This window comes from Perca flavescens, chromosome 15 (genome assembly GCF_004354835.1).
Source record: "Perca flavescens isolate YP-PL-M2 chromosome 15, PFLA_1.0, whole genome shotgun sequence".
Lineage (NCBI taxonomy): Eukaryota > Metazoa > Chordata > Actinopteri > Perciformes > Percidae > Perca > Perca flavescens.
In genome coordinates this window covers 23,111,337-23,128,108 of record NC_041345.1, presented here as the reverse complement: position 1 = coordinate 23,128,108, position 16,772 = coordinate 23,111,337, and the positions used below count along the sequence as shown (strand labels likewise).

The window sequence follows — 16,772 nt, the reverse complement described above, 5'->3', positions numbered from 1 at the left end:
TTTAGCTAAATTGTTGGCTGTATTTTTCTTTTAATAATCTACCATTCCTCCTCCAAAGCGCGCTGAAGGAGGGTCTGGCTACTCCACATAGCATTCGGGGAAGAAAGGAGGAAAACATGCTCTGGTTTAATGGCATTTCTTTAAACCAATCAGAATTGTCATGGGTGGTGCTAACCTCCGCACAGAGCCGCTGTAAAATAGTTGTGCGCGAGAAAACCCAGATTGGACAGATAGTCTAGCTAGCTGTCTGGATTTACTCTGCAAAGATCTGAGGTGCAGTCAACAATAGTCCTCATGAATCCACCAGAGTTTAAAATTCCAACACAAAGAAAGCAGAAGGAAACGGAAAATACATGCATCCACGGAATTTCCTGCAGCACCGGAGCCATCCCGAAAGTGGAAAGGATATGGACTAGTAAAACCCATTTGTAAAACCCTTTGAATATAGCAATGAGGTTGCCTTTTCTTGCCTAGAAAGAAGTGTGACACAAAATTAATGATTCATTTCTTCTGTTCAGGAATCCTGTAACTCCACTAAACTCACAAAAAACTCAGATCATCCTGTTTTAATTCTGTGTTGTGAGCATCACCGATTCAAGAGGGGCTTCTGCCTTTAAGAAATGATAAATGTGGGGAGCAGTGGAGTCTGAGTTGTGGTGCTGAGAGTGGATCCTCAGGGCAGCTTCGGTTACAGAATGACAACTCCTCTCTGCTTTAAAAATGTTCACATTTCCAGAGCGTGAAGAAGTGCAGTAGGGGTTGTAAAACGTGTTCATCATCCTGCATAATGTGTCTCTCTGCTCTGATGGGATTTTTTCTCGGTGTACAGCTCTGTTTGACCAGAGGGCCCCACTGACACAGTTCAGAGCCAAATGTGTGTCACACAAGCAGGTGGTGATATCAAACACACTCTCCCCCTCCCCATCACGAAACAAATACTTCACCTTGTTTTGAGCTCTAAGTGTCACATCCTGTCTGGAGAGGAGAGATGAGTCCTCATTCTCCAAAGATTCATCAGAGTAATCATTCCTGGCTTACTCCACGCACTAAATGGAGGGACAATTCAACGTCCCCGCCCTCAGTTTATGCCTGGAGGACAAAAATACAACAAAAATGGAAATCTAATACCCACATCCTTCTCTGCACATGAAAGTACCAGGAGTGAAGGTCGACACGGATATTTTTTTAGAAAAAACAAAGCAAGTTTACTCGTAGAGCACATTTCTATGCAAAAGAATAAGAGAAAGAATAAGAACAGAGAAATACTCAAAGTAAAGACGTAAGTGCAAGGTGGATAATGATTACAGCAGTGGTGGAAGGAGTATTCAGATCTTTTACTTAAAGCTATAGTGCGTAGTTTCTGTCTCCCCAATGAGGAACTCTTAGTAATGACAACAAAACTGTCGGCGCATCCACATGACACAAGCTTTCCGTGATCACATACCACCTTTACCCCACACAGTTGCTAGTAGCCAAGGAGGACACGGAGGATGAAAAACAACATGATGGACTCTTCAGAAGAGGTGATTATCTTCTCTTGATTTTCTGTGCGCGAAAGTTGCCGGACGACACAATCTTCTGCCATGCTGAGAAATACAGAGACTTATGTGGAGCTGATAGGCTTATTTAGCTTTGTAGCTACTCATATGGCAATGGCTTGAATGTAACGTTCATTATACAAAAAAAGTTACGCAGTAAAGCTTTAAGTAAAAGTATTAATACCACACTGTGAAAATACGCTACTACAAGTAAAAGTCCTGCATTCAAAACCTTACTTAAAATAAAAGTATTGTATGTAACATACCTGTCACATAATAAATATACTTATTTTAACCCAAACCACAATCTTTTCCTAAACCTAGTAGTTTTGTTGCCTAAACCTAACCGTACCCGGCACATAGAACAACCTTTGGCATTATTGTTTGAATTTGGATTGCACGAGAGTTGAGTAGTAGTTGGCATTCGACATATTGTCAGATTTTTTGTCTCAATTCTTTGTTTGGATCTTTCCTGATCTCAACCAAGAAGCTATTTTTAAACCATGTCTTAACCAGGTGTGGACCTTGTTTTAAAGGTCTCACTTTCTGCTCATTATAGGGGTCATACTTATATTTTGGTTGTCTACTAGAACATGTTAACATGCTTTAATGTTAAAAAAAACACTTGATAAAGCCCAGTCTTCTCTGATTGGTCAGCATTGGTCATTAGGTCTTCTGCATCTGCACTCACTGTATATATTTATATACTATAGTATATACTATATATACTTTATATATATAGTATAGTTGTGACATCACAACCGTACGTCAGTCCTGACAGTTTGTTTAAAGGCACAGTTTCTGAATACGGGCTGTGTGCATTTCTCTGTGACTTGAGTGTTCTGATACTTTAACAGTATTTATATAGCACTTTGTCCGGATTTATTATTAAAAAAAAGACATGGAAATCTTACTTTTAACAATATGGGACCTTTAGGACCTCATTACACACTGATTGAGAAGTCTGGCATGTTTTCTTTACTGATGAAAGGAGTTAGTGTTCATGTTTCTATAGTATTTATATGACTTCATATTCACTTTCACAACGTATTGTGCTTTCTCTTACCGTAATTTGCCAAACAAACTCCTTCCATCTAAATTGTGATCCGTCTCAATACGTTTTCTGTCTGAAACCTACTCAGCACAGGCAGATTTCACCACTCACTTCTTCAGCAGGACTCTGTTGTTTTGCTTCCTGAGCGCCAAGTGGAAAAGCTTCAGATGTTTGACAAGTCAAAACCCTGACCTCCAGAGTACAGGAGCTCTTTCAACACAACTTGTTCCGTCTCAGTGTGTATGTGTGAGAGAGCGTAACGCATAAAAAAAGGGAAAATACAGTCAGAATAACAGGAGCGCGCTATCCCATAAATCATTGCTGAATTCAGTTTGATGTATTTCTTTTGCTGGGTCTTTGGGTATCATCTCAAAGACAACGCCTGCTCCAGAAACACTGCTACTTAAGATTTCCATTTGAGAAAATTCATTAAAAAAAAAAGAGCTGTAATGCTGAACATAGTTTTTAATATACAGTGAGGTGATCAGGGCCGCCTTAAAGTACCATGGGCCCCGGGGCTACGACTTTTTCAAGGCCATCCCCCAAGCACCATCACGACTCAACTACTGCCCTGTCCAACCTGCACAAACATCAGCCACGCTTCATTTGCACACAATAATGCATCAACGTTCACTCATGACTGCAGTTTAATTTTACGACTGTTGCAGCACCGATGTCTAAAAACAAAAGTCGCATGCACGCATTTTTTTGTCCAAAAGTGGTGCAAACATAAGAATTTCGTTATCGAAAATCGCTAACAACCGCAGGTATCAAAGTCTGTTCCTACCTTTAAAATGTTTTCCTCCTGGCTTTACGTGTGGCAAACCTGATTAGATTAAATCCTTGATGCAAATTCATAACTGTACTTGGATAGTACAATAGTTAGCTAGTCTCACATTGCTCCATCTCCACAGCGCTGTAGAGTAAGGTCTGGCTCCCCCACACACACATTCTTGGGTAGGACAAAAAAAAAGTGCTCTGGGTTATTTGCATTTCGTTAAACCAATCACACTAAGGACGTTTGAGAACGGCAAAACGTGGAGAGCAGAAGGGGCGGGACATCAGCTAATCGGCTAACGTGCCGAATGTCCCGCCCCTCTGTACCACTTGATGTTATTGTTCTTGTACTGCAAGACTGTATTATAGAATAGTATAGAAAAACATACCTGGACAAGAAAGAGGTGTGCTTCATATTTTAATGTTCGAATTTCCAAACAATAGGCTCACTTTTAAGAACCTTTATCTCTAACTGAGTAGTGTGTGTTTGCAGGGGTGCTGTGGTTGTCGGTGGTGTCCGAGGTGCTCTACATCCTGCTGCTGGTGGTCGGCTTCAGCCTGATGTGTCTCGAGCTGTTCCACTCCAGCAACGTTATCGACGGTCTCAAACTCAACGCCTTTGCCGCCGTCTTCACCGTGCTGTCCGGTAATATGGGACGCTTGATAAGACACACACAACCTTTCAAGACTATTTCTTCTTTGACTTTTCCATGCACCATAGAAATAGGTGAAGTTGTGCAGGAAAGACAGACATTACATTCCTCTAACACATTCAGAAGTGCCCTGAGGATAAGCAGGGAGACTGATGCAGATTTGTAAGAGGCCGTCCAGGGTCAGAGGTTATCCTCTGGAAGCCTTCGCTGTGTAGGATTGTCGGATTTTTTTCTCTCAACTCATGTTAAACCTCTTACACAAGAAGTTGGCTCTGGGTCCACCATGTTGCACACTGCGCTCCTTTTTTTCAGGCCAACTGACCCCTGGTTATTTTAAAAGCACATCTACAGGCTTTACGCCTCTCCTATTCTATACTCATCACACCGCGAGTGATAGATCTGAATCACAATTCTTAATGACATGAGATGCTAATGGAAATCCTTTACCAGGAAAATGGTCCATCGATGTCTTGAAATCAATATCATGGCAGCGAGGGGAGTCCAGCCTTTGTTAGCCAAACAGGATCAAGGCTTGAATTCTAAAAGACAACACAACACATACTTTATTATTTTAAGTAGACTAACAGATTCCACTTTTTATTGAAAGAGGTAAAAAAAAAACAAACTCTTTTCTCGACTTCAAGTGATAATTATCATTAAGTTATAATATTTAAGATTATAATCCCGGTTAATATTACAAAGGTAATAATTACAAGGTACCGTAAAAGCGAGTGTGATTAATAGCAGCAGTGTCAGCAAGTCAAGGATATTTAAATGTAGACTAATTTATAATATGATCAAAAAGTGTTGTCTGTATTAAAGTACAAAGTAGAATTATAATAGAAATATAATATATTATGTTATAAAACAATATAAACTAAAAGTATGACATACTTGTACGATTATAATATAAAACAGCTTTTTACATGTTGATTTGGACATAAACATTTGTGATCAAAGCTATATTGTTGACAAAATGTATACAGCCGAACACACAGTAAAGTACACACACACACACACACCTTAGAGTCTATCATCAAGGTGTCAAGGTTGAGGAGAAATTATGCTGTCTTTATGGTGAACTGTAAATCTGGAGCAGCTGAGTTTTATTTACGATGCCACACACACACAGACACACACACACACACACACACACACACACAGATTACAAACACAGACACGTGGCTCTTACCCATCACACGCTTCCACGTGACACACACACACGCACGCACACACACACACACACACACACAGACACAGAGAGACACACACACACACACACACACAGAAAGGTTGTGATGTATAGCCGCTGCATTAATGTCATTGTGGCTTTTTTTGGTTTATCGTATGTTGATGAGTGATAGTATCCCTGTCTTTAATTGATTGGGTGTCTCACGTTAAATCACTTGGTTCTGTTTAATGACTAATTATCATGGTCACATGCGTTCTGATTTATTACTAATCATATGTTGAGCTGCAGCTCAGAGGCAAAGTGATTTACTGTTGTTTTGTTAATGGTAATTATCACGGCAGATTATGTGCTTGTGCTGAGGGTTAGTGTTGTTATGTAAGGTCGAGAAACACACTTTTTTAGAGCCTTGAGATTAATGGCATTCAAAAGTCTAAGTTTGTGAGAGGAAAATGTCATAGAGTCCCTCATCCTCTGGGGAGATAAAGTATCTACAGCACCAGTTATGGAAATCCAGTTATTAGTTTTTAAGATTCCTTTTTATTGTAAAGGGATCATTTTGATCTGATGGATCATCTTGGGATCATGAAAATTCATAACAAATTCTGTGATTGGTGAGTCTCATTTGATTTAACCATAAAAAAAGACTCACAGAAATGACAAGTCAATAAAAGCTTGTTTTTTTTGTAAGTCCCAATATTACAAATGTATCTCACTGGACTTTAAAAGTCCACAACAGCATCGGTTTTAACCCTCTAAGGCGGGAAAATGGCAATTAGAAAACTTAACAGTGAGAATAAATAAACACGAGTCTACAGTCATGCGGACATGCTGATGTTAAGCAGATATAATGTTAACCATCTCAGTTTAGCGTGTTACCATACTAACTTTTATCAAATTATCAGTAAACACAAAGTCCAGCTGAGGCTGCTGGGGATGTCATTAGTTCTGCAGTTATTTGGCCATAAATCAAACAACATACCAACAAAGTATTGGACACCTTATAATGTTGACCTGATGGTTGAGATAGATGAAAAGTCAGAGGGTCAGCAAAGTTATAACAATTCTTCTTGAGGGGAACATGAATATCTGTACTAAATGTCATGCATTTCCATTCAATAACTGATGAGAGAGACACAAAGACATGAGTTGAAAATGTTTCAACTTTAGTGAAAAAATGTGCACGTTTCCCAGGGCATTATGATACTGCTTCATAGATGTACATTTATTTATACCCATTTGGGATTTTGTTTGACACAGACTGTGTGTGTGTGTGTGTGTGTGTGTGTGTGTGTGTGTGTGTGTGTGTGTGTGTGTGTGTGTGTGTGTGTGTGTGTGTGTGTGTGTGTGTGTGTGTGTGTTTTGCGTGTTTTGCAGGTCTTCTGGGTATGGTGGCCCACATGATGTACACTCAGGTGTTCCAGATCACAGTCAGTCTTGGTCCTGAAGATTGGAGGCCTCACAGCTGGGACTATGGCTGGTCCTTCTGGTTAGTCCAAGCACACAAAACACACACACACACACACACACACAAACACACACACACACACACACACACACACACACACACACACACACACACACACACACACACACACACCCCTACTTTTGATTAAAAGGGTTTTTCTTAAAATAACCCTTCATTATCACTAAAGGATGAATATTTCACTTGTTTTAAAGTAACATAATATATAACTATCCAGTGATTCACTAAAATCAGACCATTGGTGTCCAACACACACACACACACACACACACACACACACACACACACACATACACACACACACAAACAGGTGGATACACAGACCCTCTGTTCAGTCCATCATGGATCCTGAGTTGAGGATGTTGCTGCAGGTGTTGTTGCTGCTGTGGTGGAGCTGTAGGGGTGTGTTGACAGGTACACAGGGAGCGACGCAGCTGCTGTTTCTGGGATAATTAGCCAGACAAGACGCACCTTGACCTCCACTGCTCTCTGCATGAAGGTAAAGCCGAGCGGCTGCAGCTGCTGTCTGAGCTCCTTTTGCTCATTTGTGGATCAAGGACAGAGAAGAACACGGAGCACTTTAGGACTTTTCATCCACGCTAGCTACTAAACAGACCTTGTTTTCCTCACTGCTGTTTCCATGGTTACTACTTGTTACTGTTCTCCCTAAAAATAACCATGTTTTGTTACTGTATATAGTAGTCAGCATTGCATGTGGATTATAATTAGCCACAGGAAACAAGGAAAGACAGAAAACTGTCAAAGGATTTTAGAATGAGAAAATAAGAATAAAACGTGACGAGAGAAAAAGTGAAATATCTGGAACATGAACCTATTAAAGGTGATTTTCTCTGTCAGTCATTCCAGTGCTCATTTAATTTAACACCACGAGGGAGTCGTTCAAGATCGTTAAATTGGAATAAAATCAGAAGGAATGAGGAATTTCTACCGGAGCAGGAGGCCAAAAAGCTCCTTCAGGATGAATAAAGAGTATAATTGTGCTCTTTTCTGAGGGAGTGATGTTCTGTTTAAAGCTCTACAGAAACTGACCTTAGCTTCATTTAGAGCCTGAGGCAACAGCTGGCATACTAATATAACTCTATAATGAATGGGCAATCAATCAAACATATTCACTTCACTTTTTGTAACAGTTATTTGGTTTTACATGCACAAGATATTCCAGTTGTTGCCCTTATTTAAAAAAAAAAGACAATATTCCTACTAAGCTGTTTACATGGCTAATGAAAATGAATATTCCATCAATATTCCCTTTTACAAAAACAAGATTTCTTTAAAGTTTTCCACCAGTAAGGGTTTTAAGATAAGATAAGATAAACCTTTTATTGATCCCCAGCAGGGAAATGTGGTGTCTATCCTCTATCCATCTAACAGTTTGGTCCAGAGTAAGATATTTTAACAACTAGTGGCCAGATTATCACGGACGTTTGTGTGAATATATGATCCTGCAGCTAGCACCAAAGCTCTAAGTAGTAGACTGTCCTTCAGACTGGGAAACACAGCCATAACTTAAACAAAAATGCAGGGAAAAGTAAGTGGGAATTTGGGACTTACCAGAAAAACACACAGTACATATTCATATTCATGATCCCCAGCGGATGATATCCAATGATTTTGGTAACCCCTCACCTTTTCTCTAGCACCACCATCAGGCCAAAATGTACACTCACACAATAAATATCAACATCAGGCAGCAATGTTACAATTTATCCTGAGGGGAACATGAACATCCAAAGTTGTAGAGACATTTCACTCAAAACCACAAATGCCAACCTCATGTTGGCGCTAGAGGAAAAGTCAGAGGATCATCAAAGTCATTAGGTTTTCATCGTCTGTAAACCATAAATATCTGTACAAAATATTATACCAATTCTTCCCGTAAGTGGCAAGATATTTTACTGAAGTTAAAACTTTGACCTGCTGATGGTGAAAAAAAAAACAGAAACATTAGGAGATCACCAAAGTTGTCAGGATTAATTATCTTGGGGAACATGAATATCTGTCCCAAATGTATTGGTAATCTATCCGATGATTGCCAAGATATTTCAGTCTAGACCAAAGTGGTGGACCGACCAGCAGCTATCCATCGAGCCACTCCACGTGGCTAAAATATGTCAGTATGAGTAGAGCGATTCACTGCTTCTTCTTCTTCTTCTTCCCTCCCTGTGTCTCTTTCCAACCAGCATGGCCTGGGGTTCCTTCACTTGCTGCATGGCTGCCTCCGTCACCACCCTCAACTCCTACACCAAGACGGTGATCGAGTTCAGACACAAACGCAAGCTGTTTGAGCAGGGCCTGCGCGAGGAGCAGAACTACCTGGACCAGGAAGCGTTCCACTACTTCCGGGACCGCTCCCTCCAGTCCATCTCCAGCACTGTGGAGGTCTACCCCGGCCACGGTGGAACCAGAGCCGGGCTCATCGTTGGGGGGCCAGGTCCCGGTCCAGGACCGGGTCCTGGTCCCGAAAGGGGCAAGATGAGAGCCCCGTCAGCCACGATAGACCTGGGGGAGAACACAGACTCGCTGGGAGAGGAGCAGTGCTGAGCAATCTACGGGAACGTGAGGGTCGTGTGGGATGACGGGGCGAGCTGCTCCTTTAGGTCTAAACTAGGCCACGGGTTCTGCCACCGAATGAGAAAGCACAGCAGTCCTTATTTTCAGTTTGAAGAAGATTATTAACTCTTCAAGAAGAGACGAAGTCAGTGGAATAAATAAAATTAGAGGGATACAGTATGTTCTTTATATATTAATGGAAAGTCAATTGTGTCAAGTGTGAAAAACAGACAGAGATCTTTGACTTTGAGAATTAAGATTCTTCGAGGACTGAAAGCAGGTGTTCTCTAGCTAATTTCAAGGTGCTATGTGTAGTATTTCAACATTGATTTTATCAATTCTGATACACTAAAGTGGGCCAATGTAACAGAAGTGCCAATTACAAAACAATGGTGAATGCTGAATAACAGTAACAGTAGCACTAATAATAATAATAATAATAAGAAGAACAATAACAACAACAACAACAATAATAATAATAATAAAAATAACAATAAAAATAACAATAATAACAACAATAATAATAATAATAATAATAATAATAATAATAATAATAATAATAATAATAATAATAATAATCAGTCAAACAATCAGTTCAGTTACACAGGACTATCTACCTTAAGTTGGCTAACATTAGCTACTATAAGCTACTGGTCATACCAGACCAAGTAAGACTGAATGTAGCAGCAAAACACCTGGAAGTACTGAATTAAGGTAGGGTGTGTTTTATTGCCTATTAATTAAATGTTTTATTTGTAACGTAAGGAATATGTTCTATTTATTTCATTGATATATTTTAGACAGCGCAGATTACAACTAAAGCCCGTTTTACATATGGACTGCAATCCTGAAGTTATCCAGACATTACCCAGAAGAGCTGTATGTGAAACCGCAAATGTCCAAATCAGTTGGACCGGACATTAAACAGACTTCACCCTGCCAGCTGCCTAGCGCAAAGTCTGTGTAATGTCCGATTGAGCCCGTGTGTGAAGAGATCAGCTCATTGTCCAGAGAATTCACAGCGAGCGAGTTGCAGTGATGATGATGTTTCTAATGGCGCTTACCCACTGCTAGTACCACTCGGCTCGGCGTGGCTCGGCTTGGCTGCGGTGCCCCGTCATCCTTTTTCCATTGCAGATTTAGTACCGCCTCATGCGTGAGGCGAGCGTCGCTGGTAGTCATAGCAACGCCGCAGGACACTGCCGTGACCTAACACGACACACACACACGGAACGTCGAAGGTGTGTTGTTGTTGACTCTCGGCATGTGGCTGTTGCCACAGCAAGAAGACACATTTAGTTTCAAAAGAAGCTGGAGGCAGCGAAAAAAAAACACCGCTGGCTAAACTATTTAAAAATGGCGAAGCTGTCGCTAGCAACGATGACGCAGTGATTAGTAACGATTCTCTCACGACCAATCAGCAGTCGGCAGGTTTTCACGTCACCTTTTGGTTTCGCCTCAGCTTGCTCGGAACCTCGACGGAGGTGACACTAAAAAAAGTACCTGTTGGCAGGTACCAGGGACTTTTTTTTATGATGTAAAACCAAAAAAGGCGAGGCGAGTAGAGTCGAGGCGAGTCAAGCAGGTACCATGTAATGGAAAAAAACGGCATTAGATGCAGAACTTCTGTCTGTAAGGGCCAACGCCAAAATATTAGTTATATACAAGGAATAGCAAAAGACTTTGTTGTTTATGACCAAATTATGAACCGGCTAAGTGACCGCAGTGTTATTAACATCATGTCCGGCCTCCTGCACGCTCTACCCGGGTGCCACCCCTCGCCTACACCAAACAGAGTAGTTCCAGTAAGTAAGAACGCGTCTGACACAAACAATCTCCTGTTGTGTGCTACATGTGTGAAAGGGAAACTTCTGACATTGTCCGGAGTTCATATGAGAAAACGGCTTAAAAATTTAGAAATATGACATTAGAAGAGAGCATGGGTGGATATCTTGGATAAGAGAGAAACCAACAGTTGTGATGAGGTGTAATGCATGCAGAAAAAAACTTGGGAGCTTTGTTAAAGTCATGAAAGAGATACGAATATGGGTAGTAAACCACAGGAACGTGTCACTTTTTCAGGACCACAGGAAAGAAAAAAAAGAAAGAAAGAAAGAAAAACTTAATGAGAGGTTAGAAGAGCAGGAGCTAGCCCAGATGTGACAGCAGGACTTCGTCTTATTTAAACCAGCATCTTGTAGTCATTAGAAGAACTGCAGCGTAAAGGTCTGGATCCATTATTGTCTTTCATCCTTCCTGTGGTTCTTCAGAACCAACGGAGACTGATTCAGAGGTGGGGAAGCAGGGAAGGAAGGAGCATGATCTGCCTCGGGTTAGGAAAACTTGTGACAAACACAATATACTACACATAGCACTTTTAAACAGGTCATGTCCAGGCCGAGTCCTATTTATGACGCTGAATGTAAAAACTAGTGTTAGGAGTTATTATTAAAAACTAAATGTCTGTTCAGCTGTGTTGATCCTGTTGGTGAAAACTGGAGTATAATGAGAAAATGTCTGAATGCTTCTTTGCTCCTCAGCAGCTTTGCGATGGTTTTCATATTTAATTCTTGCTTCAGGACAAGCTGTGACAAGAAAGCCTGTTCACTTTCTAAAACCTAACAAATTAGTATTTTTTTTCTCTTTCAGTTCTTCTAATAGTGCATTTTATGAGTGTAGGTGTGAATATTTGCCTAATATTATACCAATTGTGTTTTTAAGTTGCATGCACAAACGCAATTCAAGAATGGTCCCGGCCTGTCGTGAACTTTCAAAAAAAACGATTTAATTTACATGACAGCCTGCAGTTCAATAGCAGAACATTGTCACAGTTCAACAGCCTCCTCAGGCTCTTTATGCAGGCCGCTGTCCAGGTGCATCATTTCAACTGGACCGCCTTTCATTTTAGTCACGGAGCTCTCGGATTTAGCGAAACGTTTTTTGACATCAGACCATTACCTCTTTGAAGACTTGACGCTCTGCAGTGTGAAGTTCTTCTTTTTATTCGTCTGTGACATTTTTGTTAATTACACTTTCTCACAAATTGAGCAGTCTGAGGGCATCGAGCATGTTAATGATCAAACAGCACAAATGTGCACCTGCTCATGAACAGGTGGTATCCATCGGGCTGAAACGAGCAATTTGTGACAAGTTGTGCAGTTGGGAGAGTTTGCTGAATCCAACTTTAAACACACTTCCAAGGCAAAGGGAATAAAGTAAGGGCAGTTTAGGAAAATAATACAAAAATGTTCGGTAACACTTTCCTTGAAGGTATCGACATAATCGTGACATGACACTGTCATAACTATGACATGACACTCATGACCGTTTTTGTCATGACAAGTTGACATTGTTTGGGTTGTCTTGATTATGACAACTTGACATTAATCAAAGTGACATTACCAGAAGTTGTCTTGGTCATGACAACTTGACATTAAATTTCTTTGGAGTGTCCTTATTAAGACAACTTGACAGTAAACAGGATGACATTACGTCAAATAGTCATGACAAAGACATCCTCTGGTAATGTCATCCTGATTAATGTCAAGTTGTCATTCCAAAGACATCGCAAACTAATTTTATGTCAACTTGTCATGACCAAGACAACTTATGGTAATGTCACTTTGATTAATGTCAAGTTGTCATAATCAAGACAACCCAAACAATGTCAACAAGTCATGACAAAAACGGTCATGTCATAGTTATGACAGTGTCATGTCACGATTATGTCGATACCTTCAAGGAAATTGTCAACTTGTCATGACGAAAAACGAATGACACTTAGACAGAAGTCATAAACGTTTATTACTTGTTTATAATGTTTATGACACGTTCATGGCAGTGTCATGTCATAGTTATTACAGTGTCATGTCACGATTATGTCGATACCTTCAAGTAAAGTGTTACCAAATGTTCTTGTATGAGGCCCGTTGTCTATTGTCTCTGTATATTTAAAAGCAGTTAAGTAGCACGGGAGGAACAATCTTTTTCACATGCAGTAGTTTGACAGTTTTGAAAGAGCCTTGGGCAAATATTGACACCATGCAGCCTTAAAATAAATTATTAGAGCATAAAGCAAATTATAAAGGCTTTCACTCTTTCCCTAACACACATTTCATGGAAAGATGGAAAGTGTCACCACTCTGACAGTTGTGTGTGTTGGCAGGGCTGTGGGTTTTTTGGGCCAAACCCATGACTGACAGCTCCATCAACAAAAGGTCAGAGGGTCAGCCCTCTCAGAAAGTCAGTGGGCTTCACCAGCACAGTGTCCTTGGGGAATCTGCTGCAGGGAACCGTTCACCTCCGACCTCTCTGAAAATGAACGGCATAAATGTGCTGTGTGTGAGTCTCAAGGGGATGTACACTGTACCTAGGAAATAAATCCTGACAGTAACTGAGCGCTCCAGATTTCAAAATGAAAAAGCTGAAATTGAGCGGTTGTGTTAGCAGCTGACCTATACATCACAGCTGGAAAGGCACTGAAGCGTCGTTCCTTTTCAACTATGAAGTAAATATTTAAAACATAATCTATGAATGTCTCTCTATTTCGTCCCTACTTTAGAAGGTAGTGAATCGCCAGCCTGAAGTAATGATCTAAAGATCTAGAAGTCTAAAAGGCTTCTTTTTTTCCCACTGCAGGAACTTAACAACCTGAAACCTGGAGCTTCCCATGACCTGAACTTCTCAGGACCTGTGAGGCTTTGGTGCATGGTTCTACCTAGTTCTACCCATTTGTAGCCACAATATGTGGGATTTGGTCACATAGCATTCCTTATTGTCATGGATGGATTACTGAACCGACGTACCGCCCACAGGCCCAGCTGCCCAAGGGGCCAGGGGTCCAAATTCACAAAACTACCAAAACCATACACATAACCACCCAGATTTACTACAAAGAGACACAGAATTATCACAATGAGACCCATAGTTACTACAAAGAGATGCAAAGCAAAATGCAAAATAGAAGCAAAACAATCACCAAAATGACCAAAAAATAGACTCTTTGAGGCTTGGTTGTCTTGTTCCTACTGTAAACAGGATGAGGGGCCTCTTACAGTACATGTCTGTGCCCAGGGGCCCATTGGATCATAATCCATCCATCCATCTGCAAAGGCATTTTCATGATCTTACAAATCTACTATCAAGAATGATAAAATTATTAAAAAAATGTTTGCCTGGGACAAAAGTGGCCCGCCATAGCTAGTCTAGTGGAGAAGTAGAGCCTAGCGGAGCAGTATTGATTGATTTAATTTAAACAGGGAAACAGAAAAAAGGCAGAAAAAACCACACCTGTTAGATCTAGATCCGCAACCCGACAGGGAAAAACAAGATCGCTACTGGGAACTTAACTGATTCTGAAAATGGCTACACTGCCTCCACATTACTGGGAAAAGTAGGCTAGTTAAACTATTAAAAGAAACCTCTCCAACATTGTGTACACAATCTACAGTTTACACGTTACTAATACATTACTAATGGTCGTGTTTATTGTATTGCTGTTGCATTTCTTTCCCCTGAAAGTATCTGGAACTTGTATTTGTGCTGAAGTTTAGTTCAAAGATTGTGTCCCCAAAGTGCGTGGAGAACAGTGGAAACAAAAGCCGGTGACAACGGCGACATGTTCAATTACGGGTTGTTAAATTCCTGTAGTGGAAAAGTGGAAAGCCAGAGGGCCCTAACTACAGGCTGAAATGAAAGTCATTTAAATGTAATGCAGACGCTGATTTGAAAATGTCACACCAAACAGTTTATGTGTTCATTAGCCAGAGTTAAATGAACAAACGGAGATAAAGGAAATTATGTTTTAAGACTCGATTAAGACATTAAGACACGTTTTTTCCAGCACTTTGGTTTTACGCATTTACAAAAACAAAGTAATGACCTGAGAAGTAATCTCGTATTCACAAACACAGATGAGCCATGTCTGCGATGAGGTATTCAAATTTGCGATGAGTCAGCCAGAAACCCCGGCTTCTTCTACTGCTGTGGTCGCTGCAGTTTCTCCTTTCTCAATCTGGGCGTTATATAAAGCGTGGTGGATTGTAAACAGCCCGGATTAAATTGGCTGAGAGTTGCAGAAGTAAAGGGGAGGTTGCTAGGGCCGACGTAATCCAAACTCAAGTTATAAATCCTGCCTGTCTGTAAACTGCTGGTTGGTGGCAGGTCATGAATCCTCTCTGTACGCAGATGTCAACATGCTGGTGACGAATGAAAAAAAATGTTTGAATGTATTTATCTACATATATTTATCTATGTATTACACATCCTGTTTCCTGTCTTTTTTTTCCAACTGGATTCAATTTGATTTCCTCCAGCACATCGAGCACATTAGAGACATAGCATACTTAAGGTCTCAACTCTAGTTTAATCTTTGCTTTCTGTGTGTCCTCCACGTCAAAAATAATCCTAACCTGCTTGGAAACTGCATCTAAAAGTGATAATTATCATTCAATCAATTGAGTATTTCATGAAATAGATGTATTATTCAGTCTATTAAAGGTTTCAAATGATGACAAATGAGGAACCAAACAGGTTTGTTATCTCATGTCTAATGAGCATCACAGTTTCATTAGACCCAAGGCTGGATTAGCAGTCGGCCAAAGATGCTCAAAGGCCCCAGGTTTACTGTGTGGCAACTGGTTTGGGGTTATTATAAATGTGTTTGGGAATACTATGCACTACCTGAAATTCCATTACCTTGCAGCTGGAGTCTCCCAATATCACGCAATCCCGCATGATCACATATCACACGGACATCCATCTCGTCAGGCTTCAAGTAATGGGTTTGTGTGTGTACTACCAGCTAACCAAACCAATCCGTGCCATTGATGATTGGCAGCAATGGCCGTGGTTTAGGTGTGTGTGATGGCCGCGACTGTTTGTTCAAAACAACAATGGCGGATGTGATAGACAGATGGTACATCCCATCACCTGCCAGGTATATTTTTAAAGCGCCTGCCCTTTTCCAAACCGTTTCCAATGACGGCTTCTACACTGGAATTTCTAACCTGACACGCCAGATGGTTTGTTACACAGAACCATCTGGCGTGTCAGGTAAGAAATTCCAGTGTCTTTCAATTTGTTCTATAATTGCGTCCATTCTGACCACATTCTGACCACCTCCTTTACATATCTTGGTTCAAGCGGCGTGAGCCTTCGTAAGCTTTCCAAATAAACTCAAATCTTTACAGAAATAGCTACTGTAGTTACATAAGCAAGCAAGGTGCCCCGAAAGTAGATCCTTATAGTAATGCTATGTTCCCACTACGAGTGACAAGGCAACAGGCTACAAGTCATTTTCAATGGAAGCCGGTGGCGTTAAGCTAAAAACAGACGCCCCCAAAACTTGTTGCTGGGTGATGGGTGCTACAAATCAAAGTTGAACTGGCCTCAACTTTTTTCAACGCTCCAATGACGCTGTGAAGCGTCAACCAATGTGTTTTTTGTTATGTGTTTTTGTTTTACTGTTGCTGGTCCCCTTCTCTCTCCCCACCGGTACGTTCCA

General features: G+C 40.7%; 1 protein-coding gene across 1 annotated transcript in view; it reads left to right on the top strand.

Annotated features, from left to right (window-relative positions):
- Positions 1-9,733, top strand: part of gsg1l (gsg1-like) — a 31,417-nt gene extending 21,684 nt beyond the window's left edge. Inside the window, exons 3-5 of the mRNA XM_028600024.1 lie at positions 3,863-4,015; positions 6,589-6,700; positions 8,899-9,733. Coding sequence (XP_028455825.1) covers positions 3,863-4,015; positions 6,589-6,700; positions 8,899-9,259 — 626 coding nt within the window. The 3' untranslated portion in view covers positions 9,260-9,733. The remainder of the gene's footprint in view (positions 1-3,862; positions 4,016-6,588; positions 6,701-8,898) is intronic.
- Positions 9,734-16,772: the final 7,039 nt, after the last annotated feature.